This window comes from Sturnus vulgaris, unplaced genomic scaffold (genome assembly GCF_052056855.1).
Source record: "Sturnus vulgaris isolate bStuVul1 unplaced genomic scaffold, bStuVul1.hap1 Scaffold_195, whole genome shotgun sequence".
In the NCBI taxonomy this organism is placed as follows: Eukaryota; Metazoa; Chordata; class Aves; order Passeriformes; family Sturnidae; genus Sturnus; species Sturnus vulgaris.
The window spans coordinates 2,504,205-2,520,003 of NW_028276170.1; the positions used below are offsets into that span (position 1 = coordinate 2,504,205).

At 51.9% G+C, this 15,799-nt stretch overlaps 2 protein-coding genes across 5 annotated transcripts; both read right to left on the reverse strand.

The window, feature by feature from the left end:
* Nucleotides 1-307: 307 nt before the first annotated feature.
* LOC148217993 (uncharacterized) lies at nucleotides 308-7,221 on the reverse strand. Of its 2 annotated transcripts, none has more exons than XM_088158259.1 (2): nucleotides 7,119-7,221; nucleotides 308-1,709 (listed from the first exon to the last, which is right to left on the reverse strand). In XM_088158259.1, the coding sequence occupies exon 2, from the start codon at nucleotides 1,581-1,583 to the stop codon at nucleotides 927-929; it is 657 nt and encodes a 218-aa protein (XP_088014385.1). In that variant the 5' UTR covers nucleotides 1,584-1,709; nucleotides 7,119-7,221; the 3' UTR covers nucleotides 308-926. The 2 variants fall into 2 exon arrangements, with proteins under 2 accessions (XP_088014385.1, XP_088014386.1); XM_088158260.1 differs by lacking the exon at nucleotides 7,119-7,221 and adding an exon at nucleotides 1,801-2,165.
* Nucleotides 7,222-8,357: 1,136 nt separating this feature from the next.
* On the reverse strand, nucleotides 8,358-14,403 carry LOC148217994 (class I histocompatibility antigen, F10 alpha chain-like). 3 transcript variants are annotated; one of them, XM_088158059.1, is made up of 8 exons: nucleotides 14,248-14,403; nucleotides 12,326-12,589; nucleotides 11,789-12,061; nucleotides 10,399-10,671; nucleotides 10,199-10,306; nucleotides 10,065-10,100; nucleotides 9,914-9,945; nucleotides 8,358-8,830 (listed from the first exon to the last, which is right to left on the reverse strand). In XM_088158059.1, exons 1-7 carry the CDS (start codon nucleotides 14,390-14,392, stop codon nucleotides 9,920-9,922), a joined length of 1,125 nt encoding a protein of 374 aa, XP_088014185.1. In that variant the 5' UTR covers nucleotides 14,393-14,403; the 3' UTR covers nucleotides 8,358-8,830; nucleotides 9,914-9,919. The 3 variants fall into 3 exon arrangements, with proteins under 3 accessions (XP_088014185.1, XP_088014183.1, XP_088014184.1); XM_088158057.1 differs by having other exon boundaries at nucleotides 8,358-8,816; nucleotides 14,248-14,396; XM_088158058.1 differs by lacking the exon at nucleotides 10,199-10,306 and having other exon boundaries at nucleotides 14,248-14,396.
* Nucleotides 14,404-15,799: the final 1,396 nt, after the last annotated feature.

Below are 15,799 nucleotides of genomic sequence, written 5' to 3' on the forward strand. Positions count from 1 at the left end.
AAGTCCCTGCCAGGAACCCTCAACTCCCTCCAAGCCAGCATCCCCCACAGCCCCTGCAAGTTCCCCCCATGGCACCGGCCGTGGCCGTGTCCCCACATGTCACTGGCCATGTCCCACCATGTCCTCACCCATGGCTGTGTCCCCACCATGTTTCCATCCCTGTCACTGTCCCCCACATCTCCATCCATGCCTGTGTCCCCCCATGTCCCCACGGATGGCCACATCCCCCTCCATGTCCACGTGTCCCCATGTCACTCTCCATGTCTGTGTCCCACCATGTCATTGTCCCCCTGTCCCCACCCATGTCTCAGTTCAGTGTCTTTATTTTCAAGCCAGTGTTGGATGTTTTAAAGGGATGAAGAGAAATGAAAAGGAAATCAAGGCCAAAATAAAAGGGCTTCTGTGTCCATGCTGGCTGAGGATCCATGTGCTTGGGTGGGAGGGAAGAACCTTTTCTGGAGGTGTTTCCACCGCACTGTCTCCAAAATCTTGGTCTTTGCCCCAGTTCATCATGATTTGGCTGCAGAAGACACGCTTTAGTAATAAAAAATCAAAATTGCAAGATCATTGAGGTTGGAAAGGACCTTCAAGACCATTCAGTATTCCTGAATGCCACCAGAAGATATGATTGAACAAAGAAGATTTCCTAGGGTTGAAAGTCAACAAGTTCACTCTCCCCAAGTCAGTTTGGATCCTGATGGACGTTCCTGCCCCTGTGTTCATCCAGGTACCCACAGGGAGACAGGATGAGGCAGAGTCCCCTCAGCCAGGTGTCTTCCCAACACGGATCACCAGGACCATGGATCACCAGGGCCCTGCCCAACGGGGGTCACTGGGGATCATCCAACACCGATCCTCCCATGGGGGATGGAGCTGGAGCAGAGCACGAAGCTCTTCCCACACTCGGGGCACTCACAGGGCTTCCCTTAGTGGAGCCTCCGTTGGTGTTTGGTCAAGTTAGAGCTGTCTGAGAAGCTCTTCCCACACTCAGGACACTCGTAGGGCCTCTCCCCAGTGTGGATGCGACGATGGTCAGTGAGATGGGAGTTGCGATTGAATCCCTTCCCGCAGTCGGGGCAGCGGAAGGGCCTCTCCTCTGTGTGAATCCGCTCATGTAGGAGGAGATGGGAGCTGGTGTGAAACCTCTTCCCACACTTGGGACACTCGTAGGGCCTCTCTCCAGTGTGGATGCGCTGGTGGTTTCTCAGGTAGGACATCCACCCAAAGCTCTTCCCACATTCCAAGCAGGTGTAGGGCCGTTCCCCTGTGTGGATCACCTGGTGCTTCATCAGAGTTGAAATAGTCCTGAAGCTCTTCCCGCATTTCCCACACTCATAGGGCTTCTCCCCAGTGTGGATCCTCTGGTGTCGGATCAGCTCAGAGCTCCACCTGAAACCCTTCCCACATTCCAAGCACTTGTGGGGCTTCTCCCCTCCAGGAGGCTTCTCCACCAGCTCTGAGCTCTGCCTGGATCTCCGGCCGCCTTCCCGGCTCAGGGAGGATCTTTCCTCCTCGCAGCTCCCTAGGCTGGGTTTGCAGCCCCTCCTCGAGAGGGATCTACAGGGCTTTTCTACCTCCTCCATCCACCCACGCCTTGGGAATGACAAATCCTGGTTTGGGGGAAAACACAAGAGAGCACCTTGGGCTGACGGTTCCTCCTTCCAAAGTGCAATTCAGGAAGTCATTGAGCATCTTCTGTCTGTAAGACCCTGCAAAATACAACAATGCAATCCAAAAATTATCCAAGCATAAAGACACAAATCAAAAACTCTCCCAAAAGCAAGATTTAGCCAAAAATACCTCCAAAATAAAAAGATTCAGGCCCCGCAAAGAAACCAAGGCACCAACATTTAGCCCACTAAAGCTGATAAACGCCAAAATTCGCCCCTCTGAAAATCATGGATCCCCCTCTTCGGCCACCTGCTGAATGTGGGGGGGGAGCAATGCTCCTGGGACTGGGGGAGAGGCTCCAGACACAGGGAGGGGTGGAAACTTGTGGTGCTTCCTGTTTCTGTTCCTCCTCTTCCTGTATCCTTGCTCTTCCTCACACTCCTCTTCCTCCCATTATTCCTCTTTCCCCTCCACAATCCCAACTTCTCCTCCCACGTGCAGCGTTTGATCATCTTGTTCTTCAACCCTGCTTCGCCTTCCCTTCTCCTGCTCCACTGCCGGCTCCCTCTTCCCCCCAAACCCACAGCATCCCAGCGCAGGGGCAGCGATGGAGCTGGGGCAGCTCGGGCTGGGGCAGCGCTGGGCTCTCGGCCGCTCCCGCCCGCACTCGCTCCCCACTGCAGCCGCTGCCGCCACCACAGCGCGGGGGGGCCCGGCCTTGGCGCTCCCCCCCTCCCACCTCCCCAAATTCCCCTGCCGGGGGGCGCTGGGGCCCGGGCCGGGCGCAGGTGGCTCCAGGTGGGCAACGCTGGGAGCTGCGGCTCTGCCTGGACACTGCTGCGTCATCACCGCCGCGCGCTCTCATTGGCTCAGCGCTGCCCGAGGGGCGGGGCTGCACCAAGCCGGGACACCCTGCTCCAGGGGGGATGGCCCCAAAACGGGGGACCCCCATGCAAGGAACAACAGCAAAGGGTCTCTACAAACACATGCTGCGAATCCGCTTGGACACAGGGCCAGGCACGTGGACATAAGGAAGTGACAGCAGAAGCCATCAGGGTCAGAAAATGTTATTAATTGACCACACAGACTGCTGCTCAGCCAAGGTCCTGCTCAATTCATGAACTCCCAGAAGAACAAAGACTTAACAGAGCCATGAATATCACTAGCTGTACAAAAGTGGAGTGCATATTAAGACCCAAGCACCCAGGGGCTCTCACATCCTTACACCATCTTCAACCAGGTGCCCTCCTCACACTGACACCATTCAGTCCTTGATGGCAAAGATGCTTTCTGGGGATGCCCACTTACACAGGATGGTAAACTGGATTTTGCCTTTGAGTGGGAACAAGAGATAGAAGGGAAAATGAGAAAGACATGGACGGTCCTTCTGCAGGGATGCAGGGAAGCACCAGCCTTATTGGGGCAAGCCTTGCAGAAAATATCACAAGAATTTACCCCACCCCAGGGATTGGGTTAATGCAGGATGTGGATGACTTGCTGCAATCAGGAGGACAAGAAGTGGTAGAAGAAGCCTCTGTGAAATGGCTGAATGTTCAGGCTAAAAAGCATCTTTAAATATTTGATAAAAGAAAAGGGCAAATGGTGGAGAAAAAGGTAAAATATTTGGGACATATTTTGACTGCAGGCTTCTGGTATATTGACCCAGAGAGAGACCAGGGAAGCTCAGAAATAACCCAGGATTAAAAAGGAGTTGCAAGAAGTATGACGACTAATAGGAAATTGCAGGATCTGGATTGAGGATTCTCTGTTCTAGCCAGAACACTTTGTGACTTTTAAACACCAGATAGCCTCAATGCTGTGGTATGGATACAAGAAATGGAACAAAACTTAAGAAAATGAAATAAACAAATGATTGATGCTGCAGCCATGGCTCTACCAGACTCAGAAAAAAAATTTGAATTGGATGTGGATGTTAAACAGGGCCATGCCAAAGGAATTCTCATGCTAAAATGTTTAGCCCAGTGGCCAGAATGGTCTCATTGTCTGCAGAATTGTGCAGCCACAGCTTTAATGGGACCTGAGGCCCAAAAACTGATGGCAGGAGGATCTCCTGTTGTTCAAGTCTGGCACCAAGTGAAAGCTTTGATAACCAAAGGAGCCTCTACATGGATGAGCAGTGCTCGGTGATTACAGAATGAAACTTGTTCAGTGGCACAGGAGGATTTAGAATTGAGGACAGGGCAAGGGTTTAACCCAGGCTCCTGTTTGAACAGCCTGCACAGGGGGCTGGGAACAAACCCATGACTGCATTCAAGTGACAGAGCTCCAGAGCCAGGCTGGGAGAGATTTAAGAGACATTCCCTGGCCTGCGGGATAAAATGTGTTTATGGATGGGTCTGCAAGGGCAGGAGAAGGGAAAAGAGCCCCAAGACACGCTCTGATGAAGGAAAGGGAATTAGACCAAGCTCAGGTTACCGCCTGCATGGTCAGCTTAACCGGCAAAGCTGGGTGTGCTTGGAAGAGCCTGGCACTGAAATGCCCTGAGCAGGAAGGCTCAAATATCTGCTGGCAACAGCATGGCAGCTAACAGGGTGGCAAACGCAATTCTGACTTCTTCTGTTGAGTCGACTGCTGCTGTACTTGAGAGAGAAAACACAGCACTCTCTGATCTTTATGAAAAAGTCCTCTTTATTTTTCTGACTTTTTCTTAAATATCTTTCTTAATGTTCCCAGGTAAGCGCCTGTGATTGGTTCCAAGTTTAGGCTGCTCAGCCCTCTGAGCAATAGCCCCTGCAGCTTAGGACAGAATTGAAGACAGACAAGGATGTAACCCAATGAGTTCCAGCCTATCTCTGCTCTCTGGGGGCCTGTCTGTTAGGCCAGGCCACTTCTCTTAGCAGTGGCCAAATTCACTGCCCAGTGTAAGCCAGCTAACACTGTGACACTCTTCAGCAATCTCTGGATCGTTTATTAAGGTATTTCTAAAACAACTCGAAGATAAAGGATTGTGGAAAAAACAGACTCTCAGATGGGGAACTCATTTTACAGCAAAGATCCTTCAGGGCGTTATGGCTGCTTTAGGAATACAATGGGACCTCCACAAGCCCTTGCTCCCCCAGAGCTCAGGGCAGGTAGAAAGAAGGAATGGGGAAATAAACAAACTCCTTTGGAAGCTGGTGATAGAAACCAAGATGCAATGGATACAGCTTTTGCCATTGGCTTGGGCAAGAATAAGAGCCAGATCCAGGGCAGATATTCAATTATCTCCCTTGGAAGTGATCTTTGCAATTCATTGCCCTGGTAATTCTCCACCTAGTGCGGGCTGGAGATAAGGGATGTATATTTCAAGCAGTCTGTGGCCAGAATCCTGTCTCTTGTGAAATCTCTCCCACAGGAAGCTGGGCTGGCACAGAGCCTGCCTTGGCACTTTGCTGTTCACAACATCCACCCAGGACATCGGCATCTCCACACACTGGGGCCAATCCTTGCTGCCACTGCTGGAGCTTCGCTGCTTTCTGTGCCTGCACTGCCACAGCTGCTGGGGAAGACAACGGCACAATTCCACTCTGCCCCTCAGTTACACTCACACACTGGGCTGCCGGGGATTCCATGGTCAGAAAATACACCAAGTTGAAAAATGTTTTCAGAATTATTTCTCTAGGCAGGCTTGATTTGCATTTGTCTTGGAGAAAGGAATTATTAAGTGTGTTTTTAAAGGGATGTTACACTAAATGAACGTGAGTTTAACATCTCAACAGACTGGGAATAGCCCAAAAGATACCCACAAGGCTAACAAACATCAAGGAAACATCAGCAAACATCAAGGAACACCCACTCCAGACACTGCCTCCGGCATACATGGAGGCACCTGGTCTGGAAAAGGCTGAGAAGGAAATCCAGAAATGTGGACCTAATTAACATCAGAGGAAAAGTAATACGGGGCCAATAGGATACCAGATATTAAGAACTATCCAATGTAGAAGCAATGAACACTAAACCAACGGATTCCAAAGGGTTTAAGACTGTATAAAGTTCAGGAAAAATCTAGTAAAACTCACGTGTCATGGAATGATTTTCTCTGCACACCCGGGCACTTATGTGTAGATGAAATTATTTCTGTTGCACATCCTGCCCAGAATCAAGTAATGCCTTGACTCTCTAACACTAAAGATATCAAGTAAAAAGCAGATTGTGGGGGGGCCACATGTGAGTCATGCAATTCCTGCTCTGGAAGAGAACCTTTGGTTCCAGGCAGTCAGAAGAGCTTTAGAAATGCAGATTAACACTGCTGGGGAAAATACCCATTTATCATTCGAACTACAGGACTAGATGACAAGATGTCCTCGAAATAATAATGAAGCAGACAGACCCAGCTCCTGACCTTCATGACAACCAAACCACGCCAAAGATGAAGGCGACATTTGTGGAAAATTAGATTATTCAAACTGCTATTTGCAAACAGATAATAACGGAAAACTGGTGAAATAGATAACAAATGAAAGTAGAAAGTAGCTCATATTCTGGTAGAAATGTAGAAAGGATGAGAATTAGACAAGTTTTTGGGGCGCCATGGGTTAAACGAATGCAGTTCCTCCTCTGATGTGCTGCAGCAACTCTCATCTTTTTACCATGCACGACACCTTGCCGAGTGCAGCTCATTCAGCAAGTGAGCAAGGGGATGCAGGTGGCAGCCAGGCCTCCTGATCCAGAAACGGCTACAAAAGGACAGGCAGTGAGGTCACTGAGAATAATCCCAAACCAATGAGGATCCAGGAAAAGAGACTAAGCCAATGGACATTAAAGTCAGTAAAGATAATTACTGAGAAAATAAGAAGAGGATTTGAGTAGAGTAAGATGAATATGCCTGGAGATAGGGCCAGGGATTTGTACAAAAGGAAGTAATGGGAGAAACCATCGTTTTCAGAAACTGTTACTAATTTCCAGAGACAGCTGCTCAGCCAAGATCCTGCTCAGTGCCTGACCTTCGAGAAGGAGAAACACTTAACAAAGCCATGAATATCGGATGTTATACAAAAGGAGAGGTACATATTAACGAGGACATGCAGTAGTCGGATCGGGAAGTCTGAGCCTTCAAAGTACCTCAGTCGGTGGCGAAAGGGAGAGGGGGAATGCAGCCGGGAAAATGAGAATAAAAAGGAGACTGCGTACTACAACAACTGGAGAGACCGCATGGCAAATGCCGCATGGCCTCTCTCTTTGTTCATCAATAAAGTCACTTTTACAGGACTCCTCCGTCTCCTTTATGCACACAAACCTCTGGCCACGGGAATTTTCCCTCACAGCCCCGGGCACAGGGCAGACACCTCTGTGCCACCCACAGCAACCGGGACGAGCCAGCGCTGCTCCGGCACCGGCTCCTGCCGAGGCCCCAGCGGGAAGGAGACCGCGGGCAGCCGCTCCCGCAGCGCCCTCAGCCCAGCGCCAACACGGGCCGGCACCGGCACAACCAACCCGCCAGAGCCCCCTGCCGCCCCCTCGGCCCGCAGCGAGCCCCGAGCCCCCGCACAACCGAGCGCGGCTCCCACCTGCGCTGGGGCCGCCTCCGAGCTCCACCGCGGCTTCACCGGCTTGGGCAGCTGCCGCCGCTGCCGGACCCACACAAACTGTCCGACAATGGCGCCTTTGCTACACCCCGCCTAATGGGCGGGGCTTGTCCCCGCTCTGCCCAATCAACGCGCGACAACCAGGAGTGACATTGGCACAATCAGCCAATGGCAGCGAGGGGCGGGCTCTGCACACGGCCCAGCCTCGGCCCGCGCTCTCAGGGCCCCCCGGGCTGTGGGAGGGCAAAGGCGGAGATGAGGAACAGCCCTGGAACGGGCCCGGGCCCGAGCCGCCATTGGCCTGGAAACACAAACAAAGTTCTCCGCAGAGAATGTTGGGCACCAAAATTTCTTTCAGTTTGAAAGACATGTGTTTGCTAGGGAAGGCAGGACTCTCCCCCGGACTGGAAAATGTAAACCCCCTCCCTCTGAATTACTATAATTTTGAAATTAAGGGGGTTTTAATTGAAGATATGAGATAGGAATAACAGTTTCTTACTGGTATGTATAACAAGGCAAGAAAACAACAACTATGGAATTAATAACAAACAGAACCAGGGAGCCTGTGACAGCATTTCTGGCCGAGATGGGAAAGGATGGAGGAGAGGATTTGCTTCTCAAAGCCCTGGGGCAGTCAATCCCAGTGCCCCTGCAGGACTCTGAAAAGCACTAAGCTAGAACAGCAGGAATGAACAAAAGATCTTGGGCTGGTGGACGAGATGTATCAGGCAATTTTTCGGCAGGAGTTCGAACCTCAGGACGTCCCAGCAGGGCAGGGCAGGGCGGGGCTTCAGCGCAGAGAAACTCAGAGCAGCGCTGAAGGAGCAGCGGGCAGCGGCAGCTGGGTGTGAGCAGAGGGTGATCGGTGCCTCTTTTAGTGAGGAAGGGGTTAATAAGGCCTTAGGTCAGTGGCTGCTCTTACGAGCAGAGGCTCACCCCAGAGGAGAAGGAGCAGCAGCTCTGTGCTGGGTCATGGGGATTTCCTCTCCTTGAGCAAGAGCAGCTCCAAACGTGTCTTCCAAAACCCAAAGCCTTGAGTAGCTGCCCACCCCCGCCCTCCTTTTTACCTGGGCCAGGCCAACCTTTTGTTTTCTAAAGCACTAACCAGTAGCTGCAGTTAGAATTTTCTAGCAATTCATGGGAAAAATTCTATAGGTAAGAAGGAACAAAAGAAAAGAAACCTAACCCCCAATAAATAGGTAAATATGTAACAACAGTAAATATCTAACAGTAAATAAATATCTAATAGATAAATATCAAACAACAGTAAACATCTAACAACAGATAAATATCTAATAATATATAAATATCTAACAGTAAATATCTTAACAGTAGTAATGTCTTGCACAGTTGGCTATCATGCAAAGAAGAATCAGGATTATTATGAACAGTTCTTTAGGCACAGGATTAATTTAAAAAATGTTTTCATCTGCATCAGTCTCTATTTTCAGTTGTTTCAGGAACAGAACCCTTAACTCTGGAGCAGTGAATCCAAGGTCCTTTGCCAGCAACTTTGACTGAGGTGAGGGTGGTTAGCAGGACTTGGAATGGTCCTCTCCACTTGGCTTGTAGAGGATCACTGTCCCACCACTTCACATAGACCCAGTGTCCAGGCTGGAAGGGATGTGCAGGTGTGTCCAGTCCTATGGGTCTGGATAGCAGGATGTAATTCTGGAGCTTCTGCAACGTGGAACCTAAAGCCATTAGATATCTCTGTAAATCCAGTTTCCCCTTCATGTGAATTTAACCTGGAACAGGTGGAATCTGATATGGCTGCCTGTTGTAATGCAATGGGGGTTCTTCCCTTTGTGGCAACTTCACCAGCCTGACCGGGTTACGGTGTGGCTAATAATAATAATAATAATAATAATAATAATAATAATAATAATAATAATAAGCGGGATGGGAATGATGGTGCCTGTGATACCCTTTTAATCCATCTGTGAACATGTGATCTGAGAGGCTGCATCCAAAGACCAGGGGGAGGGATATACACAGGGATACCCGAGGGCAAAGGTCCAAAGACAAATGAGAATTAGGGACGTGTCTAGGCATGCCTGACATGTCCTTACAAATCCCATGGTTTTAGGCTAAAGCCTCTGCATCTGCAGGGCAGGGGCCAGACCTAATGTCTAAGGCCTTGCTTTTTAACAGCCTGCCTCCCAAGGTCTTAAATTTGTGCTTTCTTTATAGGGAATTTGGGCTAAATCCCAGTCCATCTCAGCCAAATCGACTACCACAGGAAGGGGCTGGATCCAGCTCTGGGAATTGCTCAGGCAGTGATTCCTGCCGGGATGAGAGAGGGTCATGGTGTCACCCTGTCCCTGTCCCCATCCCGCAGGATGGACCTTGCTGGAGCCCATGGAGAGTGAGAGCTGCTCCGGAATTCCACCTGATCCTGTCCCAAATTTGCTCCATCCATCCAACTGATCCTGCTCTGGAACACCTCCCTGATCCCACTTCATCCATCCCACACCAATCCTGTTCCATCCACTCCACGTAATCCCGCCCCACCCATCCTGTCCCAATCCCTCTCTGGAATTCCAACCAATCCTGCCCCATCCATCTCACACAAATCCTGCCCCATCCACCCTGCACCAATCCTACCCCATCCATCCCACCTGATCCCGCTCCAGAATCCAGCTGTGATCCCACTCCACAATTCCATCTGATCCTGCCCTGGACCCCTGCTCTGATCCAGAATCCCTCCCTGATCCCAATCAGTCCAATCCTGCCCCGATCCCTCTCTGGAATCCCACCCTCATCCCGCTCCATACCTGTGGTCAAGCTGTTGTTCCCACATCATTTCCTGCAGAAAGAGAAGATCCATGAGATTCTAGCACTGATCACACACCAGGATTAACCCCAGGATCCATCCTGAGATCTGCACAGAGGGGATCCAGAGCTGGATCCACCACTGGTACTCACTGGCTGCCATGCTGTATTCATTCCTGTCCCTCCTCCCTGTGGAGAAACAGAAGGATCAGCGTTGGTGGCACAGGATTCCCAGAACAGTGCCAGGTGGATCCATGCCCCTTCCCGGCCCCCATCCCGTGCGTTACCGGATTGGTGCTTCCAGACAACGAATCCAATGAGGACAATGAGGATGATGATGGCAGTGATGATGGACACAGCGACCACCACAGTGAGATTCCTGCCAGCTGTCGGCTCTGAGAAATGTGGGATGGTGAGGAGGGGGAGGGGAATCCCCATTTGGGCATTCCAAATTCCCAATTCCCACATTCCACATTCCCAGCCTCACCCCAAGCGTAGATCCCGGGCTCCAACATTCCGGGATGCTCCACCCGGCACCGGTACTGCTCCCGCTCCTCCGGCCGCGCCTCGATCCTGGCCCAGGTGTGGAAGGTGCCGTCGCTGTTGGGAACGATCCCATCCCACTCCGTCTCCTGATCCCAGATTTCATCCCCCTTCATCCAGTTGATGTCAATGGAGCTGGGGTAGAATCCGTACGCGTGGCAGGACAAGATCAGCGTCCCGTGTTCCTCTTTTCCAGACACATGGACATCAGGGGGCTCTGGAATGGGATAACGGTGAGAGACATCCATGGAATTCCATGGGAATGGGATGAGGGTGAGATCTGCCCATGGAATTCCATGGGAATGGGATGGGGGTGAGATCTGCCCTTGGAATTCCCACTGGAATGGGATGGGGGCGAGATCTGCCCATGGAATTCCCCCTAGAATGGGATGAGGGAGAGATCTGCCAATGGAATTCAATGGGAACGTGATGGGGGTGAGACCTGCCCATGGAATTGTCATAGTGCCTGGTTTTATATTGTGTTAATTGGTTTGTACTTAGTTCTACAATGGTTCACTCCTATGTTACACCCCTAGTTTGATATGTTTTGGATTCTCCCCTTCCTTCCTCTACCCATGTCCATCATCCCCGAACCCCTCCTATATTCCAGATTCTTCCCTGTTCGTCACCCTACCCCCAACCCACATGGCTGTCAATCCCCCTTGGCCCCTCCTATCTTTCCAGCATGTTCTGTATCAGTCATCCCCTTCTTGGTACATGATTCGATGTTGCATTATAGTCTCCGCCTATGTTTCCCTCTATTGGTTGTATGTAAACTTAGTCCTGCTTTATGTTACACCCCTAAGCTGTAGCGATTGGTTGCTGTATTGTACCCTCCCATGGGGGAGGGCCCCTATTTAAGTTGCTGCAAGTCTGTGTTCCCTGCCTTCTGTGGTTCCTCCTCCGTGACCGTGGTTGGTTCTCTATCCCTCTCCAATAAATCCTATCCTGGAATTACAAAAGGACTCTCCTGCGCTCTTTTCCTTCCCTTGGACCGGTATCATCGCAGCAAGAGCTTGGAGCTCTACCTTTATCTCGGGTTCCCAGGATCCTGGGAAAAGGCCACTCTCAGCACAGGCTCGCCTCGGAGCTAGCAGGGCGACCCTAGCTTGAGTGGGCAAAGGGGAACTGTGTCAGAATTCTATGGGAATGGGATGAGGATGAGACCTGCCCATGGAATTCCATGCGAATGGGATGGGGGTGAGACCTGCCCATGCAATTCCCACTAGAATAGAACGGGGGCAATATCTGCACATGGAATTCTCACAGGAATTACCATGTTCCCAAGTCCTCCATTCCCAAATCCCACATTCCCACAGGAATTCTGCTCCCACCTTTGTGGTCCAGCTCCTTCTGCCCGTATCCGACGTATTTCTGGAGCCATTCTGGACATTCATGCTCCAGGGTATTCGTCAAACTCTTAGCATAATTTTCATGTTCCCAGTACCTCCTGGTGACCTCAGCAGCGCTGTTGGCCGTCACAAATCTCCCAGATCCCAGGTCAAAGGAGATGAAATCTTGCCCATCGTAGCCACTCCGGTAGGATCCACGGATGCTCCCATCAGACAGGAGGTCACAGCCGGTAACTCGCAACAATGTGTGCAGACCTGCGGGGATTGTACCCACAGAGACCCATGGAATTGTCTCCTATCCCCACAGAGCCCCATTCCAACCCTAAGGAGCCCCAGAGTCTGATGGAGACCCACAGAGCCTCCTCTCAGCCCCAAGGATCCACATCCCAGCCCATGGATCGCAAGATATCCCATACCAGCTTAATGGATGTATCCCCATCTCAGCCCCTTTGGCACCCTGTGAATCCACAGCCAAATCCCATAAATCTCATCCCAGCCTCACAGATCCCCCCCACTCACCCCTGCTCTGGTTGTATCGGTCCTGCAGTGTCTCCAGGTTCCCAGCAGTCACGTGCTGGCCCCTCTCATAGAACTCGGTCTGGCTATCCCAATATTCCGGATCGGCTCCATCCTTCATCCACTGTGTCAGCGGCTCCATCCGGCCCCGCTCGCTGTCATAGCGTGTGAAGGGGATCCCATCCAGGTACCCCATGGACATGAACTGGGGGATCCCCGGGCTGGGCTCCGACACCCCCACAGACAGGAAGCGCAGGGAGTGGAGAACTGGAGGGACACGGAGATTTGGGGGGGTTGAGGGGGTCATGGATCAATGAAAGAGGAACTGGGAGAGCCGGGAATGGGGTGCATGGGGCCCCAGTGTCCAGCAATGGGGGCTCAGGGGACTCCCTGTGCCAAGGAAAGGGAGATACAAGGACTGGGAGAGGTGGGATGGGGTTCCAGGGGATCCCTGTGCCCAGGAAAGGGGGATACAAAGTTTAGGAGAGATGGGATGGGGGTTGCAGGAGATCCCTGTGCCCAGGAAAGGGGGTCCAGGGGTCCCCAGCCAAGGAAAAAGGGGTCACAAGGTGGGGAGACCTGGGACAGCTGGAATGGGGAGCTCAGGGGTCCTTGATGCAGAGGGAAAGGAGGCCTGGGGGGCGGAGAAAAGCAGGAATCAATGTCCAGGGGGTCTCAGGGTCAAGGAAAGGGGCAGTCTGGAAATAGAAAAGGCAGGATGGACGGGAAAGGGGGTGCAGGGGGGATTGGTCTGGATAAGGAAAGGCAGGGGGCACCAGTGCTCAGGATTAAAAATTCAGGGGGTGCCCAGAGCCCTGAATCCCCCCGGGACCCTCCACGACCCCCCAGAGCCCCCCCCCGACTCCCTGGGACCTACCACAGGACAAGCAGGGCGTGGAGAACTGGGGGGACGCAGAGATTGGGGGGGCAGGAAGCGGAATGTGGAGAGCCGGGAAGGGTCCAAGGTCAAGGAAGGGACTGGGAGAGGAGGGATCGGGGATCCAGGGCGTCCCTTTGCCCAGGAAAGTGGTCCAGGGGTCCCGGGTGTTGCGGGAAAGCGGGGTCTGGGAGCTGGGAAAGGCAGGAATGGGGGTTCAGGGGGTCCCTGGGTCACGGGAAAGGGGGGTCTGGGGATGGGAGAGGCGAGCGGATCCCGGAGGCGCAGCCTGGGAGACGGGAAAGAGACCGAGGGAGAGTGCGGTGGGGGAGGGGATGTGGGAAAGGGGGAATTCCAGGGAGTTCATCTGGATCCCATTGGATCCCCGCTGCGACCTCCCCTGAGACCCCTGGGACGCCGGGGACCTCTTGGACTCCGTTTCGGGAAGCGGCGGGAGTGGAAAACGGGGAGGACACGGAAAGCTGGGAGATCCGGGGGGTCCAAAGGTCAAGGAAAAAAGCGGATCTGCGGTCTGGGAAAAGCAGGATGCCGGAAAAGGAGGAGCAGGGAGGTCCCAAGGCCGGAAATGGAGATTCAGGGGTGTCTCTGTGCCCAGGAATGGGGGTTCAGGGTGGTCCCGGTGCCAGATAAGGGACTACAGGGGGGTCTCGGTGCCCGGAAATTGGTGCTCAACGGAGTCCCCGTGCCCAGAAATGGGGTTACAGGGGATCCTAGCGCCGGGGAAGGGCTTGGGGGGGGTCACAGGACCCAAAATGGGCTATGGAGGGGTTTCCCGTACCCGGGAATGAAGGTTTGGGGGGTCCCGGTGCCCGATATGGGAAGTTCAGGGGGGTTCCCGGTCCGCGATTCGGGGTTCAAAGGGATCCTGATCCTCAGCAATGGAGTTTCAGCGGGGTCCCGGTGCCAGATGAGGGAGTACAGGGGGTTCCTGGTGCTGGGGAATGGGATGGGGGGGTCACAGGACCCAAAATGGGGATACCGGTGGGAGGGTGTACAGAGTGGTCGCGATTTCAGGGGTCCCGCTCACCTTTCGTCGCGTCCCCCGGATCCCAGAGGAGCCCCAGGAGCCCCAGGAGCAGCCCCAGACCCAGCGCTGGAGCCATCGCGCTGCTCCGCTGCGGGCCCGTACCCAGCACTGGCCCCGCCCCCAGAGCCGCCTCCGGCCACGCCATTGGCGCCGATATTTCCTTTCCGCCAATGGCAGCCCGATGTCTCAGTGACGTCACACGTCGCCGGGTAGATCCCGGTCTCTCAGGTTTGGACGCGGAAACGAAAGAAACCGAGGGAGCGCGGTGGGGGAGGGGACGTCGGAATTCCACAGAATTCCTCTGGATCCCTCTGGATCCCCGCTGCGATCCCCCGGAGCCCTCTGAGAACCATCTGGGACCCCCTTAAGAAAGCGCCGGGTAAGCCGTTTCGGATCCTTGTTATTAAAAATGTATAAATTGAGACCCAAAGCAAAATTGGATTAAATGATCTGCTGTTACTGTCAGAGACAAAAAATAATTTATTGGGGAAGGATTAAATAATAGCATTGGATTTGAAAATTGAAGTATCCCGAGGGTAACTTAAAATTTATGCCTTAACCAAAAACATGAGGAACAAATATGTCCTGAGGTGTGGCACACCCCTGGGGAAATAGGGAAGTTAAAAATGAAACCTATCAAAGTGACAATCACTGATCCTGATTTACCTATCCGAGTTTGTCAATATCCAATATCAGTAGAAGGGAGCTCGGGCCTTCAGCCTGTCACAGAAAACCTTTTGCCACAAGAGGCTTCAGAACCATGCATGTCCCCACATAATACTCCTATTCTGCCTGTCAAAAAGACAGACTGGAATTACAGATTGGTACAGGATTTGAGAGCTATAAATCAGCGAACTGTTACCAAATTTCCTGTAGTAGCAAACCCTTACACACTCTTAAGCCAGTTGTCCCCTGACTACACTTGGTATAGTGTAATAGATCTAAAAGATGCCTTCTGGGCATGCCCGTTAGAGGAAAGTAGCAGAGATTGCTTTGCCTTTGAATGGGAAGATCCTGATAAGGGCAGGAAACAACAACTGCGTTGGACAGTATTGCCTCAGGGCTTTACAGAATCCCCCAATCTCTTTGGACAAGCCATAGAAGAACTGATGCAATCTTTTGAGCTACTAGAAGGGGTGAAATGGTTACAATATGTAGACGATCTATTAATTGCAGAAAAAAGACCAGAAGTCTACTAGAAATGGGACTATATGACTTTGAAACTTTTTGGGACAACGGGGTTTGAAGGTATGCAAAGCTAAATTGCAATTCACAGAACCAGAAGTAGAATATTTAGGACATTGGTTAAGTAAAGGGAAAAAGAAATTGGATCCTAACAAAGTCTCTGGAATACTAAGCCTAGGACTCCAAAGACTAAAAAAGAAGTGAGGAAAATGTTGGGACTGCTGGGATACAGTCATCAATGAATAGTGGGATTTAGTGAGAAAGTGAAATTTCTATATAAAAAACTTACCAGTAATCGCCTGAAATGGGCAGAGGAGGATGACAAAAGTTTTGAAAAGGTCAGACATGCTTGAATTCAAGCCCCTGT